Source organism: Periplaneta americana, chromosome 13 (genome assembly GCF_040183065.1).
Source record: "Periplaneta americana isolate PAMFEO1 chromosome 13, P.americana_PAMFEO1_priV1, whole genome shotgun sequence".
In the NCBI taxonomy this organism is placed as follows: domain Eukaryota; kingdom Metazoa; phylum Arthropoda; class Insecta; order Blattodea; family Blattidae; genus Periplaneta; species Periplaneta americana.
This window is the reverse complement of record NC_091129.1, coordinates 37,425,482-37,449,114: the sequence shown is the minus strand read 5'-3', so window position 1 is coordinate 37,449,114 and position 23,633 is coordinate 37,425,482. Positions and strand designations below refer to the sequence as shown.

The 23,633-nt window shown below is 33.9% G+C and overlaps 1 protein-coding gene across 2 annotated transcripts in view; it reads left to right on the top strand.

The window, feature by feature from the left end:
• LOC138711802 (alpha-tocopherol transfer protein-like) overlaps positions 1-23,222 on the top strand; it is a 53,964-nt gene extending 30,742 nt beyond the window's left edge. The window contains exons 1-5 of one of the 2 annotated variants that reach the window (XM_069843045.1): positions 2,967-3,124; positions 7,294-7,543; positions 8,128-8,238; positions 13,729-13,834; positions 22,841-23,222. In XM_069843045.1, coding sequence (XP_069699146.1) covers positions 2,982-3,124; positions 7,294-7,543; positions 8,128-8,238; positions 13,729-13,834; positions 22,841-22,992 — 762 coding nt within the window. In that variant the 5' untranslated portion in view covers positions 2,967-2,981 and the 3' untranslated portion in view covers positions 22,993-23,222. Of the gene's footprint in view, positions 1-2,966; positions 3,125-7,293; positions 7,544-8,127; positions 8,239-13,728; positions 13,835-22,840 lie in introns of those variants that run through there. The other variant, XM_069843044.1, reaches the window with a different exon arrangement.
• The last annotated feature ends 411 nt before the right edge of the window (positions 23,223-23,633 follow it).

Here is a 23,633-nt window from a genome sequence, read left to right as displayed (position 1 = left end):
TAAAGTCATGGCATAATATATTAATGAACCTGATGTTAATTACTAAAATAATCGTAAAAGAGAAAGGAGCCTTTATGTATAGTTTGTCTCTCTCAAGAACAGAACAAAAAAAAATTTATAAAAAGCACCAGGTTGTAGTCGAACGCAGGACCTCATGAATAAGAGGCCTGAACGCTACCGTTACGCTATCGAATAACACACATAATACTTCAATTAACTGTAGATATCAGGCAACGTGGTCCAACAACATGTAACATCGCCTGTCTCCGAATTGTAGCGAAGATACCCGAACGGAACTTTGTTTCAGGAGAGCGGCCACTTTTTCTTTTGACAGCTGTACACCAGCCGCGGAAGCCTACGCGAACACAAACTAAATATCTTTGTCTCTCTCATATGTCGCCCACACTGCATACGTTAAGTTTTCTTGCTGTAGGCTTTTATGGATTTGGCCCTTTCTTTGCACCACTATATTCGGCTTATTCTAATTAGTATGAAATTTAATTTGAAAGGCATGTTGGTCCGACAAGTTAACAAATTTAAAGAAATAAATATCAAAAGTCCTTCAATAACTGTCTATTCAAAATACAAAATATTACATAGGTTACATGAACGTATCTTTGACTAGCGCTTTCGCTATTATAATAGCATCTTCAGGTCAGACTTGCGTGATGTTAAGCTTTTCATATAAAGACGTAGATGGACAAGTAACATCGAAATGTGTTAAGGTACATGACGTGAGAATATAAAAATACAATGATAAGAAAAACAAGTAAAATTTGACTTATGAACAGTCGAATATATATATGAGACAGTTAAACCTTCATGAGGTCTCAAAAATTAATACATAAAAGTATTTGGAGTTAAAGCCTGCAGAAACATGTATGCAGCTTATAGATCAAAATTTGTTTAAAAATTGAAGTCTGCAAAACATATATGCAGCTTAAAATTGAGACACAGACAGTTAAAAGAATAACAAATTAAAATATTGTTTTGCATCAGTCATCACGACGTGGCAGCACATTGTAAAATCTGCAGAAATCAATAATAAGTTTTAGTGAAGGGACCTGTATAGAAAACAGAAAGAAAAATGAAGTGACGATAAACCACTTACGAGATCTTTGGTGTTGGCGTAGTAAAAGAAGTAATGTTGCCTGGTCGGTAGCGTGGTAATGACTGGTGCAATAACACAGTATGAGAAAACACGTCATGACGTAAGTGGAGGGGGGTACGTGCCGCTGTGAGAAGAGTTTCCATTGGCTAATTTAAATAAGGGGTTACCGGAACTAGGTAATTGTTCATTAATTAATGAAACAGTATTATTAAGCGATTTAGCTATGTAAAATTCTTCAGCTACTAAATTAAAGGTTCCATTACTGATGGGTTTTAAAATCTGTAAAGCGTCGGACATTTTTTGAAGTTCATGGCTGTTCTCAATCAAATGGGTTGCAAATTTGGATTTATTACGATTGTGACGGAAATCTGCTTTATGTTCAGAATATGTAGTCCTAAAATTCCTTTTAGTTTGGCCAATATACTTTTTTGGGCAATTCTTACAATGCAGCATGTACACTCCACCACCGGCATATTTATCAAAGTTACAAATATTGTTTGAAATAATATTATTAAGTTTATTACCTGTTCTAAAAGAGACCTTTACATTTTCTTTTTTGAAAAAATTATGCAACTTGTATGATACATTATTATAAAAAGACATTGTGTTCCAGTATTTAGATTTTTTATTATCAGTCAAGGGCGTGAGCGTAAAATCTGAACTCTTGTTTAAAAGAGATTTTCTTTTAGAAAGAAGTCTATCTATCAATTTTTTATTGAATCCATTTTCTATTGCATGTCATACTATATATTTTTATTCTTTTAAATGGTTTTTCTTGGAAAGGGGGACATTCAACAATCTATCAATTAAGAAAACGAAAGTACTATGCTTATGAGATTGGGGATGGCTGGATTGGCAGTGAATAGTATGGGTAGTGTTTGTAGGTTTTCTAAAGATATCGTAATCGAAACTTTTATGTTTTTGATGACTTTTAAGTCTAAGAAATTTATAGATTTGTTACATTCAAGTTCTATGGTAAATTTTAAGTTAGGATGTAAACTATTAAAAGAATGCAAGATACCTTCATGGGTGTCAGCATGACTCTCAAAAACTAACAAGGTGTCGTCAACATATCTGTTGTAAGAAATGATGTTATGTTTAGCAGCAAGTTTTTCGATATGTTTGTCTTCCAAGCTCTGTAGAAATACGTCGGCTAAAAAACCGGAAAGAGAGTCACCCATTGCTACACCTCGAGTTTGTAAGAAATATTTATTGTCGAAACGGAAATAATTTTGTTTTGTGCAAACATAAAGAAACTGCATTAATTGATTGATGATTTTTTCATCGGTGTTAAGTTTGTGCAATTTCTCTGAAATTATCTTTAAAGTTTCATCAAGTGGAATATTGGTATATAAATTTTCGATGTCCAAAGAGACAAGTTTTGTGGATTTATTAATACTTAAGCGTTGTAATCTTTCAATAAGTTGTTGGGAATTATTCAAACAATATCTATTATCCATCTTAAGTATTTGTTTCAAATATTTCAACAAAAATATATTAATTTTGTGGTTTGGTGAATTTACGCTATTAACAACCGGACGCATAGATAAATCCTTTTTATGGGTTTTTGGTAAAGCTTTAAGAGTTGGTAAACTTGGATTCTTAGCAATATATTTCTTTGCATCTTTCTCATTTATGATATCCGGAGCAGATTTTATGGCTGATTTTATAGATTTCTGAAGTTTATCAATGGGGTTAGAATTAATTTCTTCGATACCATTCTTAGCGATGAATTCATATGTTTTATTAACGTAATCAGGTTTTTCCATGATCACAACTGCATTGCCCTTGTCAGTTTTAGTGTGGATCAAATTATTATGTTTGAGTTTTTTACCAAGTGCAGTAACTTTCTGGTTATTTAAACTAGCCAATGGAAACTCTTCTCACTGCGGCACGTACCCCCCTCCACTTACGTCATGACGTGTTTTCTCATACTGTGTTATTGCACCAGTCATTACCACGCTACCGACCAGGCAACATTACTTCTTTTACTACGCCAACACTAAAGATCTCGTAAGTGGTTTATCGTCACTTCATTTTTCTTTCTGTTTTCTATACAGGTCCCTTCACTAAAACTTATTATTGATTTCTGCAGATTTTACAATGTGCTGCCACGTCGTGATGACTGATGCAAAACAATATTTTAATTTGTTATTCTTTTAACTGTCTGTGTCTCAATTTTAAGCTGCATATATGTTTTGCAGACTTCAATTTTTAAACAAATTTTGATCTATAAGCTGCATACATGTTTCTGCAGGCTTTAACTCCAAATACTTTTATGTATTAATTTTTGAGACCTCATGAAGGTTTAACTGTCTCATATATATATATTCGACTGTTCATAAGTCAAATTTTACTTGTTTTTCTTATCATTGTATTTTTATATTCTCACGTCATGTACCTTAACACATTTCGATGTTACTTGTCCATCTACGTCTTTATATGAAAAGCTTAACATCACGCAAGTCTGACCTGAAGATGCTATTATAATAGCGAAAGCGCTAGTCAAAGATACGTTCATGTAACCTATGTAATATTTTGTATTTTGAATAGACAGTTATTGAAGGACTTTTGATATTTATTTCTTTAAAAATGAAATTTAAGTTTCAAATCTGTGAGAATAGTTTTAAGATAAATATGAGACTGAACAATTTTTATAGACTAGAAATATCCTGCAATGCAAACTAAATATCAGCCAGAAATCTGTAAGCTTCTGTGTAATTTTCTCAAAAATGAATTTATTTCTTTCAAAATTGTTTAAATCATATCTTCCACAAATTTTTAGGTAATAGCATGATATTGTACATGGTATTTTTTCTTAATAAAATCAACAGACTGTATCTTAATATTTTAGATTACAAAAAAAGGTTGAAAATGTCTTAAAATTTAGATATATGAAAAAAAAATCTTTTCTTTAACTGCACATATTATAACCACTGCGCTTGGCTTTTTCAAACGAATGTTATTATTAAGGCAAGAAAAATATTACCGGTACTAGAAGTATATTGAATTCTTATAAGTAAATTTTAAATAGCAATTTGGTACAGACCCAGAAACAAAATTTGAGCCACCTGAATACTTCAAGTTCCAGTGATAACATAGTTCGCATGCTCAATGCTAACTCAGGTGGCCCAAATTTTCTTTCAGGACCTGTACAAAAAGAAAATGTAAAATTCTGAATTTTCATAATTCCAAAAACATTTTGGATCGAAAAGATAGAAGTTATAAGACATAAATTTTAAGAGTAAAATGTCTATGTAACCCTCTAACTAAATATTTCCTCAATTTCCTCGTAACTAGTTTCAGTTCTTTGAAATTAGCGTGTCTACCTACTTTTAAACGGAATGGTAATATTGCAAAGCGCACTTTGACATTTGAATTGTGCAGGACTGAGATGATGACATAGACACAATTTTGTAACTAGTCAAGACGCTAATTTTTGTTAAGTAATTGCGAAGATTAATCATTTTAAATATCGTAAACAACACACTGTTACTATGACTAAGTTCCTAAACTTGACAAGAAAAGTTTAATCCGGAGCCTTGTAGGATACATATGTCCTGTGAGTTATAGAAAATATTAAGGAAAGTTTCGGGAGTACCGGGTCTTTCCCGGGGGTAAAAGGCGGTCAGAGCGTGGTGCCGACCACACCACCTCATTCTAGTGCCGAGGTCATGGAAAGCATGGGGCTCTACCTCCATGCCCCCCAAGTGCCTTCATGGCATGTTACGGGGATACCTTCTTCGGGGTGAAACGAAGTTACGTAGTTCATTAGTACGGACAAGAAAAATGTCAAGAAAGTAGATTATTTCTTTTCTAATGACATTGACGCAAGTACAATTAGGGTATTTATTTACTAATGGAATAAAATTAAATACAAATAGGCTAGTAATTTCCTAATGACATTGAAGCAAATACAATTAGTCTATTTTTTCTAATGACTTTGAAGCAAATAAAATTAGAGTACTTTTTTTCCAACGACATAATACGAATATTTTTAATAAATAGACAAAAATAGAGAGACAGAAAAGCACAGTATCCAAAGAAACTAAATACTAAAGAGAACTATAAAGAAGTAACTCTAAACATAATCAGAATAAATAAAAGTAGATAATGCAATTAATACTACCACTGTCCCGTAATGCGCCTTGCTTCCCAAATTATCGGTCATATTTTGTTTCGGTGGGACAACAAGCCTGAAGGGAAGCGGTGGTGTGGTAGTATTGAGCTAGGCAGTGACGTCCAGTGTTTAAGGGGAGATAATGGTTTTAATATGGTGGCAAGCCAGTAAACTTAAAAAAATCGGTTCAAAATAAACTTTGATATGTTAAAAATATATTACATACAATTTTATGCTCATTTATGACCTCGTCTGTGCTGGAAAGCTATTTTTGAAGCTATGGTGAACAGGGTTTTCAAGAGGAACAGATGGTTAAATATTAAGAAAAACAAGAAAATGCTGTAGAATTATTTTCGATATGTGTAAAATATATTATAAAAAATTAACGCGCATTTTTAGCATTTTTTGCTGTTCTTTATCTTAAAATTTCAACAGCCAATATGATAATTATGTTTCAGATATTTTAAAGAATGTGATCTTAGGAGTAAACATTTGAAGTGGCAGGCCCGGATGGCTCAAGCGGTAGGGGCACGGCATATTTCTATCGCTTGGTCCGAAGGGTTGTGGGTTCGAGTCCCGCTTCGGGCATGGGTGTTGTGTTTATATTAGTGTAAGTAAAACAAAGGAAATAAATGAAAACAGAAAACAGAGATAGCTTTGGTAAACGGCCTCTGGCCGGTCTAAATTTAAAAAAAGGGTGTTTTTAGTTTATCTTTAAATGTGGCTGAGATCTATCCGTGTTAGTGAGTTATTCTGTCCCTGTGCTTTTTCAAAATTTGGCGCCGACAATTTTTTCTTCTGAAATTAATCTGGAATTGAAGTTGCAGAAAGATATTTCTACATATAAAAATTAAAGTAGCAGTACTGCTGGGTTCCGCGTATCGCTGCGAGCGAGACCGAAATCCGAGCAGCTGTCTCTCGTAGAAAACTTTCAAATCTCACAACTCTGTACCGTAACCTCGTGAGTTGGACGTATGCTGACTTCCTCGTACCCACGAGAACTTTCCAATGACCAATCCAGTCTCCCTGACTGGATTGGAATGTGTGGTGTCGTGCTGTTACCGTGGAATCTTCTAGAAAGTTCCAATGGGGTGCGTCCCGCTGGCTCCACCATTTCATGTGCGTCCTCTCCGAAGGTAGTTGCTCGACTCACTTACCACTCGTCCCGGGATCGGTGTCACAATTCAAGGAAGGAGTGATGGCAGTTAAAGTTCCAAATAAGCTTCGTTGCTGAGGCAGCAAGAAAAATAAATCTCGTAATATCAAGCTAATAAAAAATATGCCCTCTATGCTAACTGTCCTGAATCAAGTTAACAAATTACCGACATGCAATAGTAGGGCTCTCTAGGCTTAAGATTACGAAACTACCTGAACCAAGGCTCTGTGTAGCGGAAAAATTACTACACCCGTCAGAGAGGATATTGAAAGCACGGTCCAAACAAGAATAATAAATAATAATCATAAAGATAGTGGCACCCTAGAAGATAGGGATCATAAAAAAAGGAAAAAGAAAAGAATAAAGAAAAGGAAGAAAAGAAAAATTCAAGATGAATGGCTTAAGAAACACCACAATAATTGTTAGGATAATTCCCTATGCAGCTTGCACCACGAACATGCCGAAAACAAGTTTGAACCCGGGCCTTTTGACTAATATGTACAGATTTCTTGCATTTCGCCATCTTAGCGGTGCTTCTCTAGTTTTGCAATCTTCTTTTCATGTACTGAAATAACACGCTTAGCAAGTGGATACATTATTTTGTCTTTGCTTAATGGTTAACGCAAACTCCAACACAATCTCCTAATCGTTTTATATTTCTTAAGCTGAAAGTTGTTGTAGTAATACAGTAATTTCGAATTTAATAATTATATTCTCAAACTAACTTTATTATTTCAATAACTCTAAACAAAAGCTTCGTAAATACCATTATAAGTTCAAACATTTTTCTTTTTCTGTATTGTATGAATTTACTATGGTAACAGAGTGTAATCACGTTTTTAACTAATGTACATGTTTCAAAGTCAATTTATTAAATCACTGACATTTAATAGTCTCTTATTTCAGATACTACAAAGCTATGCCCCAGCTGACGTCGGAATATGATCGGGTAGTATGTTTCGGGATTCTGTCAAAGGACCCAACAGATTTAGTGATAGAAGATTGGTACAGAATGGCTCTGATGACTATTGAAGTTAGAATGTGTGAGGACTACACTACCAGAGACATCTTCATTTTTGATTTGGCCAATTTAACACAAGCACACGTGGACAAGTTTTCATTTCCTTCCATGAAGAAAGTCGAAGTCTGCACTATGGTAATTCTTTATTTTAATCTTTTATTCATCGCAATGCCTGTAATCCTCATTCAGGGGCACTTTCCTACTGTAGATGATATGTACAGGTAGGTATTGTTAATTTACTTGGAAGAGCGAGCGAGAAGCGAGCAAGCGAGCAAGCAAATGGATGGATAAATAAATAAAAACATCGAAACTACACAATCCATATAGTGATGAAATAACACCTCGTGACGCAGTGTACAGATTCTCGTCGCTCAGGGTCGTATTCATAGACATTTTTAGCGCGGGCTTCCGGTGGATGATCAGCGTTTTTCGTATTCACAAACCTGTGTCAGCGATAGGATATGACTTGAATTCTGTACTACTAACCAGTGCATAGCCGGGGCTAGCTTAGTACGCTCGTAGCGCGTGCTGCGAAATGTCTATGAATAGCACCCTCTGTCTTCACATGTCATTTACAATAGCTCACAAAATTTGAGTCAATCTTGGCTCATTTTACCTCTAAAGATATGTAACGTAGGAGAAATTATTATATACTTTTTCCCTATAAAAGGAGTAGTTAGTAATCCATAATATAACTTATTTACATTTTTATTTTTCAGAAAGCATTCGGTACGCGGCTGAAGGCGTTCCACATCATTAACACACCGCCCTTTGCTGGAGTTGTCGTGGAGTTAGTCAAATCTGTCCTGTCTTCTAAGCTTGCGGCAAGGGTACGTGAATTACAACACTTCTTTGACGATTGATATTATGACCAGGCAGTGCATTTTCGTTTCCAAACTACTTTGGGAAGTTATCGGTTAATACATCCTGGCCGATCAGATTTAAAACTCTGACGCTAAATACTTACGCCTGGACGCTACGAAAGGTATAGTTCAGTACATAATAATAATGGATCATGACAACTGTACGTGGGATTGACACTAAATTGAAATGGTCTGTCCAGCTACTTTTTAACCACATAAACGCACTAAAATAACGAAACTAGCGCTCTACAATATATTAGTGCTACACATGACAGAAAATATGAGATAATAATGAACTAGTATATAGAATATATATTATAGAACATAATAGTAAACAAGTTATACATTAACTGTATATACTCTATATACAATATGTGATTAATTTATTCCTGTAACAAAATCAGTTCCGTTACGGTGAAAAAAAAAAAACAAAAACATTATATTCTATAATTATGAAATTCATACCTTTTACTATAATTGTCAGTAAAAATATTTGTTTAAGCTAAGAAAATGTTCTTCCTACCTTACATGACGTTACATAGGCACAATTGTAATAACAAAAATCAATATACAAATTAACATTACCGGTATTTATATTTTACACAATATATACAAATAATTCATTTATCAAAACCTATACGCGTTGCAGTGAACGAAAACATATATTCTGAGGTTATGAAATTAAAATCTTTTATGAACGTCACATAAAATTTGTTTAAACTCAGAGAATGTTGTTTCTACGTCACATGACATTACAGGGGCATATTTATAATACATTACATCCCAGCACAGATTATCATTATTTTCACATAAATCACAGTATGTTTCCATTTCTTGTGCTGAAATAGTCCTTCCGAAATTCGAATATCACCAACTGTAAAGTAGACCTTGATGAAGGTATTCTTTTGAAAGAAAGAAAATAAAGAAGGAATAAAAAATGTATATCTTACAAATTAAGTTAAATTAATTTAGTCTCTAGAGACATTGGAATGGGACGAACTTGTGTTAAGAAACGAGCCTACTTAGAAACTTATTTAAAAAAATATAGATCAGAATTAAACACTATATAACATAGATTGATAAAATAATATTAATACAAAAGTCTGAATGAAAATTCAACTTACTCAGTATTAGAATCAGGTCACAATGTACTCGTAACTTTGCGCTATACATAAACATCATTGACGATGGAGTGTCTATATTGTACTGTGATTCATAGTCTATGCGTACCTGTTTGCATTCTACCCTGCTTATGAATCCATGTGCCGTAATAAATGCACCGGAAGAAACTACTTGATCAGCTGTACGTTGGGGACACAAATGCGCTGCCTGATTATGATTCTAGGACAGGGCTGGGCACGAAGAGCGATTTCTACTCTCTCACGGGGAGCCATATGACTTCTCTTCAACTCCTTTCTTCCTCGTTGAACACCGCGCAGCGTTGATGCCTTGACAGATGAATATTAAGCGTCCCAGTTTAGAGTTTGGATTCGCTCTCGTTGCCCAGCCCTGCTCTAGGGCTGTACTTTGTCATAGGAGGCTACAAGATTAAGTATCAAGGGAGCTTTTATGGTAGTTGACGACATGTGTGCATCTTCCAGGGGAAGTACTTGATTGACTGCCCACGCGACATACTTCTGGTAAAGTTAGGCGGAACAAAACATGCAACGCTTTAACAATTACACTAATATTTAAAATTTAAATTATTTAGACTATGTACACTAGAATACGGTATTTATACTATTACAAAGACAGCTGGCCTACATTGATCAACATTAATTAAAATATTAAGATTATATGCAGTATTCTGCATTGCATTGCAAGATATTATATTTCATAATACTATTCCTACTAATATGTAAATTTTGTACAGTGGTGCAAACAATGTTTGATCAATGAAAGCCTTCATTCTTTACAATAGTGTAATAATAAAAATAGAGTATTTTAGTGTGCATAATGTAAAGGGCTATCAGACATTTACTATTATCAAAAGCCAATTGCCAGAAAGACTGCTTTTCGCCTATAGAATATGATTTTATTAAAATATTACTTCTGTTCAATATTTAATTAACTGTATTAATTTCTTTCATTATATTAATCATTCTTTATCCAAATTGCCTTAATCAACACCATATTGTAATTGTTTAACTCTTAGAATCGCATGTAACTAAACACGTCTGTATTTTGCTCTCACTATCATTTTAATTGGTTATTTTACGACTCTTTACTAACCGATGTAATTTTCTAGCGTCTGAGTGACATAAAGGTGATAATTTCGGCGAAAGTAATCCAGGATCCAGCGTCTAAAGCTACCCATTATTTGCTCTTAATGGGTTGAGGGAAAACCCCGGAAAAGTCCTCATCCAAATACTTGTAAAAACCACGATTTAAACCTGGATCCGCTTTCTTCACGGTCACGCATGCTAACCGTTAGTCCACAGCGGTGGACCCTCTCAGAATTATTATTATTATTATTATTATTATTATTATTATTATTATTATTATTATTATTATTCCCTACCATCATGGTACAGCGCTTTCTCTGGTTGCGGATAGAAGAGACTGTCTCCACGTATGGAGAGTAGTTGCGATTAGATTTTATAAGCAGTCGCGTTTAGTCGATAAGGGGTCGTATTCCGGCTTGGTGATGAGCGATGTGCTAACAACCCATCACATTAGGTGTGTATTAAAATTTAACACTTATTTATGGCCTTGTTGGCTGCTGTGACGCAATGTTAAAGCTCTGGTGCACACGGTTTTCAAATTACACTAAACTTTGCAATTTCCAGTAACTGCAATTTTTTCCTTTATTTCATGTAGAATGTTATACATTAGCTTCGGAACTATCAACTATACAACCATGATATTTGACACACACATTGTTGGCACTCTTAGAAAACTTTCTTCCGTTATATAATTTGTAACTTTGTTGCATTTGAAAAATAATGTCGCCATATTTCTACAGAACTGAAACTAAAATTCTCTCTTAAAATGTAGCTTTCATGTAGCATTTAAACATTTTTTTAAATAATACAAAAATGCTGGTAAAGACGTTTTACAGAACATCTTTTAGATGCAAATTATTGTACATATTTTGATAGTATCTTTGAAAATGACTGCGATATATTCATTCATTCATGTGGTCATTCATTTAAATTTAAATTTGTGCATCAATTTATTGAGAAAATGTTCTAATTTTTTCTTCCAATCCTCTTAATATACCTATTACAGATTTTGGATTTCTACCAAGTTCCTCATAAGTAAATTTATGATTACACATATCAATGCTAGAACAGAGTATTAGTTGCTACACATTCACGTTCCTACAACAGCTCATTAGTCTTTTTCCACTGTTATTAATTTTATTGTTTGTTCTCGAGTGTCCAACCAATTCCTCGTCATATTTTCCTACCCTACATTTCAAGTCAAAAACTAAATCTATGCATATATTTTACTTACTTGGATAATTTTACGACGCTGTATCAACATATAGGTTATTTAGCGTCTGAATGAAGTGAAGGTGATAATGCTGGTGAAATGAGTCCTGGGTTCAGCACCGAAAGTTACCCAGCATTTGCTCGTATTGGGTTGAGGGAAAACTCCGGAAAAATCCTCAACCAGGTAAATTCCCCGACCGGGATTAGAATCCGGGCCACCTGGTTTCGCGGCCAGACGCGCTGACCGTTACTTCGCTGGTGTGGACTCTATGAATATAATTGAATTTCCATTATTATATATATATATATATATATATATATATATATATATATATACACACATACCAGGTATTTCAGACCACCCGTATCAGCCTTTTTTTTTTTTCGAAAACTATATGATACTGGTTGTTCATAATTTTTTTTTTTTTTTTTGATAACCAAGACCTATGTAAACAATCGAATAGTGGCAGTACCATTTCCCGTAAATAACCGGAAGTTGGGGTACCTGTGGTCAACTTCCAAATTTCAAATGAGAACATGGGTCATTGAAAGTTCCATTGCAAACTACTTTTAAAAAGACACAACTTTTAATGAAACTTTTTTTTTCTAACTTATATTGTTTACTCACAAAGCAACAAAAATTGTATTTTCTGAGACATTTTGTTTACGTACGTACACTCTTCATAGTAAGTGTTCAAAATGTTCGCCACCATGTTCTGATCTCCTCCTAACATCCGTGATTGCACGGAGACCTCCAGCACAGCTGAGAGACATACAGGCTTCTCTAATTCTTTGTTTCATATTATCTTCTCTAGTTGTTGGATGCACCTAGTAGAACATGTATTTAATTCTCTTCCACAAGAAGAAGTCATTTGGAGCGAAGGCACGACATCGGGCAGGCCAATGTAGGGGAATAACCGGTTAATAACTCACCGAGCCCTACGTGAAAAGTGAGCCAGACAGCGGCTCTGTTGAAGCCACATCGTCAACCGAAGGGCAAGGGGAACATCACGAAGCAACTGATACGAAATGTTTCGGAGGAAGCGTGCGTTCTAAGTTCTCCTCAAAAAAGTATGGTCTTAAGACTCGCGTTCGAGGAGGCCACACCATGTGTTAAGGCTCCACAAGTGCTGGTAATCCACGTAGCCAGTGTGGATTAACCGGAGACCAGTAATGGGAATTGTAGAGATTCATCTGACCATTACTTTTAAAAGTTGCCTCATCAGTCCACAGAATTCTTATCTCGAAATCATGGTCCATGTTTAGAAAATAGTTGCAGAAATCAACACGAGTCTGGAAGTCATGTCCCAAAAATTCCTGATGGAGATGAATATGGTATGAATGAAATTTGTTGTCTTTGAGAATTCTAAACACTGTATTATGATGCAATCCTGAGTCACAGGCAGTCCTTTTTGGGAGAGAATTAAAGACATGATCTACCGAATGTGTCCAACAACTAGAGAAGACATGAAACAAAGAATTAGAGAAGCCACACCATGTGTGTCTCTCAGCTGAGCTGAAGTTCTCCGTGCAATCACGGATGTTAGGAGGAGATCAGAACATTGTTTAGCACAGGGTGGCGGATATTTTGAGCAGTTACTATGAAAAGTGTACGTACATGAACAACATACAACATTCCTCAGAAAATAATATTTTAGTTGCTTTGTGAGTAAACAATAAAAGTTAGAAAAAAAAGTTTCATTAAAAGTTGTTTCTTTTTAAAAGTAGTTACCAATGGCACCTTCATTGAGCCCATGTACTCACTTGAAATTTCAAACTTGACCACAGGTATCTCTACGTTCGGTTTCTTGTGGGAAATGCTACATAGGTTTTGGTTATCAATTTTTTTATGAACAATCAGTATCACATAGTTTTTAAGAAAAAAGGGTGATACGGGTGGTCTGAAACACCCGGTATATATACATATATGATGTGATAAATTTTGAGCTTCTTTACGGTTAGTCGCTTCTCTCTTTGATGTACCATTTCTTTATGTAAACACAACTTTCTCATGTTTCAGGTATATGTTCATGGAACAGACCTCACCGAGCTTCACAAGCAAGTCCCAAAGGAGAGTCTTCCTACAGAAATGGGAGGATGCGGAGGCTCTATTATTGACAACTGGAGTAAGATTGTCACACTCTTAAATTCACATACCCTGTGTCTGTCACTCCAGTTTAACACTCTTTCAGTTATTCTTTTCACTGATATAATTTATTCTCAAAAATAATATAAAACAATACAAATTAATTTACAAAAATTCTTACTGTTAAGCGAACTTCTGACATTAAATCAAACAATTAACTCGGACATGTAATCTTGGCACGTCACTGTAAATTTGGAAGTAAAGAAGGTATAGAAATGATCGTAATGGTGATAATGATAATGGTGAAGCATATATTGTCATTTAAATTCCTTTCTTTATGACGCTTTTTCAACTGCTATGGGTATATAGCAGTCGCTTTTCAACTGCTAGGGTTATATTGCAGTCTGAATAAGATGAAGTTGATAATGCCAGCGAAATGAGTCCAAGTTCGAACACCGAAATTTACCCAGCTTTCGCTCTTAATGAGTTGAGGGAAAACATCAGAAAAACCTGAACCAGGTAACTTGTCCCAACGAGGATTTCAACTCGGTCCGCTCGTATCACGATCAGCCACGCTAACCGTTACTCCACAGAGGTGGACATGAAACATATTAAAATACCAAGTTTTATTAATTACTTTTGTTATCTACGTAAATTATCATGATGTTCGAATATTATTGCAGCATTGTATACAGTACATAGTGCTAAAATTATTAATTTTTTAATGATAATAAAACTTAGTGTATTATTCACTTTAATATCTCTGTTTTAAAATATCTATTATTATACAAGTCATAAAATTTTCTTGTATTTTTAAAGTTAATAATCGGGAGCAATGGGATGCTCACCTTCTACAATTAACAGCAGGAATCTCCAGGACTCTGATAAAAAATTATAACTTTTTTCTTTGACCACGGGCTGTTATTTTTTCCTGTCACTTACCAAATTCATTCATTCATTCATAGTGTTCTGCTCAAGGACAGGTCTTTCACTACAAACCCAGCATTCTACACTCTTTCCTATTCCCTGCCTTGCTCTTAGTCTCCGCATATGATTTATATTATATCTTATTGTCGTCTATTATTTGATATCTTCTTCTGCCTCGAACTCTTCTACCGTTCACCATTGCGTCCAGTGTGCCTTTCAGTAGACAGTTTAATTTTAGCTACCGATTCAGCCAATTTTTTTCTCATCCTGATCAGTTTCAGCATTATTCTTTCTTCACCCATTCTTTCCAATACAGCTTGTTTCTTATTGTCCGTCCATTTCACAAGCTCCATCCTTCTCCACATCCACATTTCAAATGCTTCTAGTAGTTTCTCTTTACTTCACTCTAAGGGCCATGATTTATCAAATATGGTATTATAATTTGGAATGATTAAAGAAGACGCGATTGGTCAAAAAATCAATTTTCTGTATTCAATATAAATATGTAAAATTGCGTAAAACTTATTGCTGTTCGAAATTTACTTAAGGCAAACCTAAAATTATGTATTTTAATAAATACAAAAATGCACAAGAATACAATATATAGAATACATAACAACAAAAGTAGAATTCAAACCTTTGGAGAGGCCGAGACATAGATGGGAGGATAATATGAAAATGGATTTGAGGGAGGTGGGATATGATGGCAGAGACTAGAGGAATCTTGCTTAGGTCCGAGTTCGATTCCCGCTTGGGCTGATTACCTTTTAGGGTTTTTTCGACGTTTTCCCCAACCGTAAAGCGATAATCAGGTAATCTATGGCGAATCCTGGGCCTCATCTCCCAAAATACAATCTTGCTTCATCATTCCCATCGACGATAAATAAACCAATAGTTTTTGGTAATTTTGGTTAATTAATAACCAGCTAAAAAATAAAAAATAAAAAATTATAATTTTATCTTACCTCTATGCAGATGACTAAAAGAGATTCTTACGCATTGAAAACTTTATATATTGCAGAAACTGAAGATGAATAAGCGTTATGTAGTTAAATTTAATACTATTTGAAGATAATAAAATTTGATGTCTGATTTTCGTTACTTTTATTCCTGAACCAATGACAGAGACGGAATAATTTTACAAATATATTGTACACGCGGCACATACATATTAAGTATTAAATATTCAGTGAAATAACGGTATAAATTTTTGTTCATCAATGACATATTTGGGTGTGCTATGGTAATGTATATTTCAACTTTATTTGGTCCACGTAAAATATTAATTTTTACTAGATTTTATTTTTTTTTTCCAAGGAATATAATCGTATTTTTACTAAAGTTGCCGTAAAAGGCGAGTATTTCACCTGGGAAAGATAAAAGGAAATTGAGTAAAATTGTATTTTACCTTGGAGCTCACTGGAGCTGTTAATTTTCTAGATTATCCGAATCTTTTTAGAAACTGCCATGAAATGGTATTCTCTTGCTCATCATGTATCCACATTTGTTTCCTGTGGTTCTTAAAATAATATTTACGTACCATTTAAAAACATACTTATAGTAGTACATCCGTTAACAACACACGTTTTAAATAATATAAGACAGTGCAACACCTTATTCCAAGTGGTGCCGCTTGATGACGAAGCTTTCTTCCAGCTGAAATAGTTCTGATAAATATAGACTATTGTTTCAGACATTGTTAGATCTAACGTAATACCAAGTTTAAAAGTAGAATTAATTGAACAACTCCAGAGTGTATTGCATGGTAATAACAGTTACATTCATACTTCTAAACACAACTTTGAAAATAATACAAGACAAAACGACTTATAACTTATAATAAACTAATTATTCACTAATAATAACAAAGCTGTATTTGAAAATATAACAGATTTAAGTCAATGATACGTGCAGCGAAGCCTACGGGTTGGCAAGTCTTTACTAATAATGAAACTGTAATCTAAGTTTTTCTGGTAATTTTAATTTTTTTATTCATGTTAACAAATATACCTATGTAACTGTCCTGAGACCAAAAATTGCATTTAGTTTATTTTTATTTGTATGCCTGTCTGTCTGTGTCTGTCTGTTACCTTTTCACGCGACAAAGGGTGAACCGATTTCTATGAAAAGTGGTATATAAATTAACTTGGGTCCCACTTAGAATTTAGGTTATATGGCATTTAAAATACTTTCTTTAAAAGGGAGTTATAAAGAGCTAGAAGTCAATAAATCGAAATATCTTGCTTATTATTGATTTTTTCAGAAAATATTACATTACAGAACTTGTTGTAACAAATGTTTCCGACAAGTTTTATTGTACAAAAAAATTCGATAGGACCAATATAGGCCTATAACGATATATTGTATAGTCGCGACGCTGTTATTCCCGGCGTGACTTCTCCTCTTTGCTTACGTCTTAGGAAGTGAAGGCTCTATAAGGTCTAGGTAGGTAGTATCGTTCGCCATTTTTGTTCTTTCATTGTCGAGTACCATACGAGGAATCTATTTGCAGCACCGTTAAACATTATTATGTCGTAGCTCCTATGATAATAAATCAAATGCACTGTAATTCAGCAAATAATTGAGCTGCAAATAACGTCCTGGTGTGCTTTCTGAGAACGCCAACGTAAGAGCCAAAATGGCGGGCGATTATATTAAGTATTTATCGAGCCTTAGGAAATGCATAACGTCATCATCAGCGAATCACAAGACGCACACTTTAAATGTAGTCGACCTGCAACGTGATTGGCTGCCGGAAATAAGAGCGACGGGACTATAATTCTAAAATAACAATGCGTTTTATATCAGTGCCGCCTAGATCAAACTAATACAATGAAGTGAAAACAAATGAAAAATGACTCTGCGTTTACTTAAGGCGTACAACGAAAGATATTTTGATAGGGATATAATTGTAATCTATTACATGCACATAAATGTTTATTAATATTAATATTTAAAGAGAGATTGTTTTGTGTTTGCAAATAATCTCAGAACATACTTGACCGATTTAGATAATTTTTTAACTATACCGCGGCTAATATGGTGTCTTAAGTGAATATTTCATACAAATTTAATAAAAATGCTGATATTTAATTACAAGGCGATAAGACCTACTTACTTGAGTTCACAAAAAAAAAACTACATAACTCTTTTGTTTGTAATATCTTGGTATTTCTTATTGCTTTGCTGTTATATTTTGGACAGGATTTATATTTTGCAACAGACTAATATCTTACAATTTTTCTGATCAGAACTAGAATTAATTAAGAAGAATATACTGAATTGTATTATTTCGAACTTCCTTATTTTTGGTAAGTGGCATGATATACAGGCAAATAATTATACAAAAGAAATTCAATATATTGCAATGATCTGATTTTGATTTGTTAATTCATTTTATGTAATTAAGATCATTGTTACATTTTTAGGTTATTTTCAATAATTCATGTAAGTTTAACTTACGTGCTTAATTTGGGAGATTATCGAAGTTTCTCCAAAAATTAATGTAGTAACAATAAAATTAATATTCTATGTACACAAAAAATAAACCGTAAGTATACATTACCGTGGCTCACTCTAAAATGTAATTAAGTAATGAAAATATTTACTTTACGAATTATGTAATGTGTTGCGTGTATATTTGTAAAATTATTCTATCTTTCACTTTAATTTGATCATGAAATAAAGCATCGCATTCAGACATCAGTCTCGTGTGTTGTGTGGGAGGGTATCAAAGTTTCATTTTTTCCTTCCCCCATGAAACATAACCGTATATTTAAGAGTATTTTCAAAAAAGGCGGGTATTTTTGCTCAAAAAAGAACAAAATACAAATGGAGTAAAAATTAGTATTTTACCGTGGAGCTCACTACAGGTTTTCATTTTCAATGTCTAAGTTATCCTACTAAAGTGAAAAGTGCAAATGGTTATCCTGTGATTATAATTAGCCCATATTTTTTTCCAGTGTTTCTCGAAATAATATTTATGTTAAAAGTTAATTTTCATTTGTTTTTATTTACGAAAACAATGGCGCGTAATGGGGCCAACACAGCCATCCTAGGTAGCACAAGCGGTGGAGACAATAAAGGTAAGCGTTCACTACATCGTATCGCACTCATCGGACGAATCGCACGGATCGGAAAAAAAACTATCTTTGCTGTAATTGTTATGTAACCGCATTCACTACATCGGACGCATCGCCTCTCGGCAAATCCGTCCACGTTTCTCGGATGGGCAACTTTTCCGATGCGTGCGATCATGGCCTTCTTTAATAAATCAATTTTAATTGGCCAACTGTTACTATTATGTTGTGCCATGTTCAGTGTCGCGCCAAAATGGCAGAGGAAAACTTATGTCGCGTGTAGAAAATTGCGAAGAATTATATAATTTGAGGCGTTCCCATTACAGTAATCAAGTCGTTTCTTGCAAATATGTTATGTAACCAACATTTCTTTCGTTTCTTCTTCTTCAATTAAGACGCATGAAGCAATTACAAATTCTTATTCGCTAACAAACGTAATTAATAGACCTAACCTCAACTCCTCTGCTTTCAGTAATGTCAATATCGTACGACGTCATGTTTTAAACAGCTGATAGGGGAATCCGATGAGGCGATGAGGTGAAGCCGTTACAGTGAGCGCACTGCACTTACAATATCCGTTGGTGCGATTCGTACGAGGAGTGCGATATGATGTAGTGAACGCTTACCTTAGATGTCTCTTCCGCTTGATTCGAAGGGTTGTGAGTTCGAGTCCCGTCTTCGACATGAGTGTTGTGTTCGTATTAGTTAAGAAGAAGGAAAACAGAAAAAAAGGAAAACAAAGAAAAATTTGGGAAAACGGCAAATTACATTAAAAAGCAAAACAAAAATAATATTCATTTTATATTGACATTGGTTTTGGGAGATTTATTAAAGAATGTATTCAAAACTAATTTAGAAATCTGTTATACGAATTATTGTCCCCTCTACCAAAATCGGAAGCTCTTTGAACCGAATGATAGTATTTCAATTATTTTGATACAATAGCAATTAAGAAACATATTGAAGGAATTATCCTTGCACCGAATATGCTTCCTGGATCAAAATGATCATATTTTAATTATTGAAATATAATTTCAGATAAGAAACATGTTAAAAGTTGTTCTTTATACCAAAAACTGATACTCCATGGACAAAATGTTCATATATTAATTATTTATTTTTAATTGTTTAATTATGTAATTACGTCATTGTATCATCTGGCATTGTATGAGGTTGTTGTCACTGAATGACCTATTGTTAATTGCTTCTATTTACAACATTAGGCCATAAATGACAGAGTAAATAAGGAGTCGCGCTCAGAAGGGTGGAGATCGGGGTTTGGGATGATGGCCCACAAGTTACAAGTCGTGCTTAACATGTTATTTTGTTAATTATCCAATATGCAGTGTGTGCACTATAATAGAACTCTTACTTAATAAGTATAAGAACTTCTTATTGATTACATCGTATCTCTGGTGTAGTTTGTTATAATTTTCAAGTTTTTTTTTTCAACTAATTGAGTACTTTTTACCTATTGTTGTGTGGTAGAATATTAAGTTCACCTTATTTTGTAGTGCACGTTAGAGAGTAATAAATATTGTGTCCCATTTTGTAGGTTCTATGTATTGTGTAGTTAACACTGCGCCGTTGTGCATTGCTGTACAGAGAATCATGCCAGACAGTATCCAGGCTTCGCTGTCTACTCAAGGAGCGGTAGTACGTATGGGGCTCTCAATTTGATTTGTGCTTCGTTCATTTTATCGAATAAGTATAAGTTCGACATTAATAATTTCGGGTGGTACACTCTGTAAAAGGTTCTATACGTTAACGTTAAGTATTGCTTTTCGCATACTTCAAAATATCAATTAAACAAAATTCTCTGTTATCTAAAAACACTTCTGCCTCAATACAAAACAAAATTCGGAGACTTAATAAGAGTGAGGAGCAAAAGGAGAATCGTTTACGAAATAACAATGGCTCGACAAAGAGAAACTGGCATCGAACATTTTGAGCGTCTTGCCAATATCCGAGTTCGATCTTGCTAGGTCGAGAAAGAGAAAACAGCGCTGAACGTTCTAAGAAAACTAACTAACAAAGACAGTTTATTGCTAGAACTAGAGAGCGTGGTCGAGAGTCAGTACGCAGTAATAGGATATTAGCATTCCATTACGATACAAATATTGGTTGTGCTCATTCGAATGGAATTCAAATAGATAAGAAGGATAAAATATACAATAAATGCAATGGAATCTATAGGCTAATGAGCCAAATGGATTATGTTGCGCTGCTGGAAATGTTTTTTCCTGAGATTCGCAACCAATAAAAACTTACTTATCGCAGTATATTTGTTGTAAACACATTTTTAAATAATATAGTAAGACAGTACAGCACCTTATTCCAAATATCATTTTCGTAGAAAAGAAATACACGAAGGCAATTATATGCCAACAGTTAAAGTTCAAGGACAGACTTATCATTTAATTGGAAGTTCTCTTGCAGCTCTCAGTTCAGACGCTGATCAATTCTCTGTTTCGTCTATATCAAGCTTAAAAGTAGACCTGGTTGAACAACTCCAGAAAGTATTACATGATAATAACAGTTATATTCATAGTTTTAAATAGAAGACAGAAAATAAAATGAAAATCAATATCAGCAAAAGTAAGTCAATATCCTTCTGTGGAACGCATAAAGAAATTTGTCTCAGATATCAGCTGAATGGTACATCGGTGCCATAAGTGAACACTTGTAAATACCTAGGTATATATTTAAGTAACAAAATGGGTTGGGAAGAACAAGTCACTAATACCACAAGGAAAGCCTGGAAAGCACTTCATTTCTCTATGCGTATTCTGAAGAAATCTAACCGAAGGTCAAAAGAATTAGCGTACAAAAACCCTTGTTCGCCCAATTATGGAATATGGAACAGTAGGTTGGGATCCGTACAGACAAAACCAAATCTATTCAATAGAAAAGGTCCAACGCAAGGCAGCAAAATATGCCAAAATGGGAAAGGGACATGGTGAAGAGATAGTAAAAGACTTAGGCCTAGGGTGGGAATCACTCAAATCAAGGCGACGAAAAACCAGACTCACCGCATTGTTTAAGGCACAAATGGGACACAAAGCATGGAATGACATCGATGCAACATTAGCAACACCATCATACTTAGGCAGAGCAGATCATATTAGGAAGTTTAAATGTAGAAAAGAAAGAACGCACGTGGCAAAATTTTCCTTTGTTAACCGCAGAATAGTAGACTGGAACAGCTTACCTGAGGCAATCTTTCAGGGTGGTCCTCTCAAAATCAATACATTTAAGGAAAGGTTGAGAAGATTAGACTGAAAATGTAATTGTAGGTTCAGTATAAATATCTAAGTTTTCATATAATTAATTAATTGATATGTAATTAACTAAGATGATATGTAATTTAGTTGATATGTAAATAAATTAAGGTGATATGCAATTAATTAAAATTATATTTAATTAAGTTAATTTGTAATTAATTAAGGTGATATGTAATTACTTAAATTGGTAACAGTTGGGTGAAATAGAAGTACTTATAAATTAGGTTTACTTTTGCTTATTGTAGGCGTTATTATAGAATTATTTGTATTTATAGTCCTATCTATTTATTTATAGTTAGAAATAAATGTTTATTTTTATTTTATTTTGTTTTTTTTTTAATTTTTTAATTTTTATTTTTCTTATTTATTTTTTTTCTTTTATTGCTGTAATTATTGTAGAATTATAATGGTATTATTGTATATTATATATCACGGCCACCGGGTGTATACTCAATTGTAGTGTTAATAAATACATACATACATACAATTTTGAAAACAATTCACGAGCATGATAATTTTTCGCTAAGTTGTATTTGAAAATATAAGAGATTTAAGTCAATGATATTTATTTTTAACAAGTGCAGCGCAGCGCACGAGTATGGCTAGTAAAAATAATGAATTCAAACTAACAACCGTGTCTACAGTAAATTATATCCAAAGATGCGCCGCAACTGTTCTGTACTCCACGATGTACTCATACAATTAATATTCTTTTTTAAAATTCTTGCTATTAAAACTGACTTGGTGTTGTTTCAGACCCATGGCTGAAGAAACTCGAAACTTACCAAGACTGGTTCCTGCAACACGAAAACGTGAAGTCTGATGAGAAGAAGCGCTTAGGAGGAAAAGCTATCAGTAGGGACTTGTTTGGGTTCGAGGACTCATTTAGGGAACCGGATGTGGACTAATGGACGGGGACCGTGTGTCAAGAAGGTGTGATTCAAGTGATGAAAATGAAGGCAACTTTGATAGATGAATTCGGTGCATTTATGAAAAATGGAAAGGCAAAAAGTAAAGGGTCAAATTGGTTTAATAAAATCTTACAAAGAGTTCAGAAAAGTAAAATTTTGGTAATATTAAAATTTGTTGTGTAATACTATAATTTGTATAGTAATGAATATTAAACATTTAAAACATATTATGGTAATATATGTATATGTACTGTATATATAATGTGAAAGGGGTATAACTGCTTTCATTTTAAGAACAGAATCTTTAGGTTGTAAGCAACCAAAGAGTCAAATGTCATTTTGGTATTTGAATAACAGTTTACCTGAAAAGAATATAATTTGTGTCTGAAGTTTGACTCCCATAATGGTAAAGCCATTGGGTATTGAGACATATGAGTGGTAAGACATCAATGCGGAGAACAAGCAAAAAGAAATATTCCTTTCCCATATCTTGGAAAAACGCTTCATTTGTGTAATAACGTACAAAATTAACTGATTACATTCCAGTCACACTGTAAATTCATTTTTAATCAGTTAATTTTTTAAGTTATTACACTCTCCTACTAAGGCACTCTAGAGAGAACATTTAGTTGCATTTC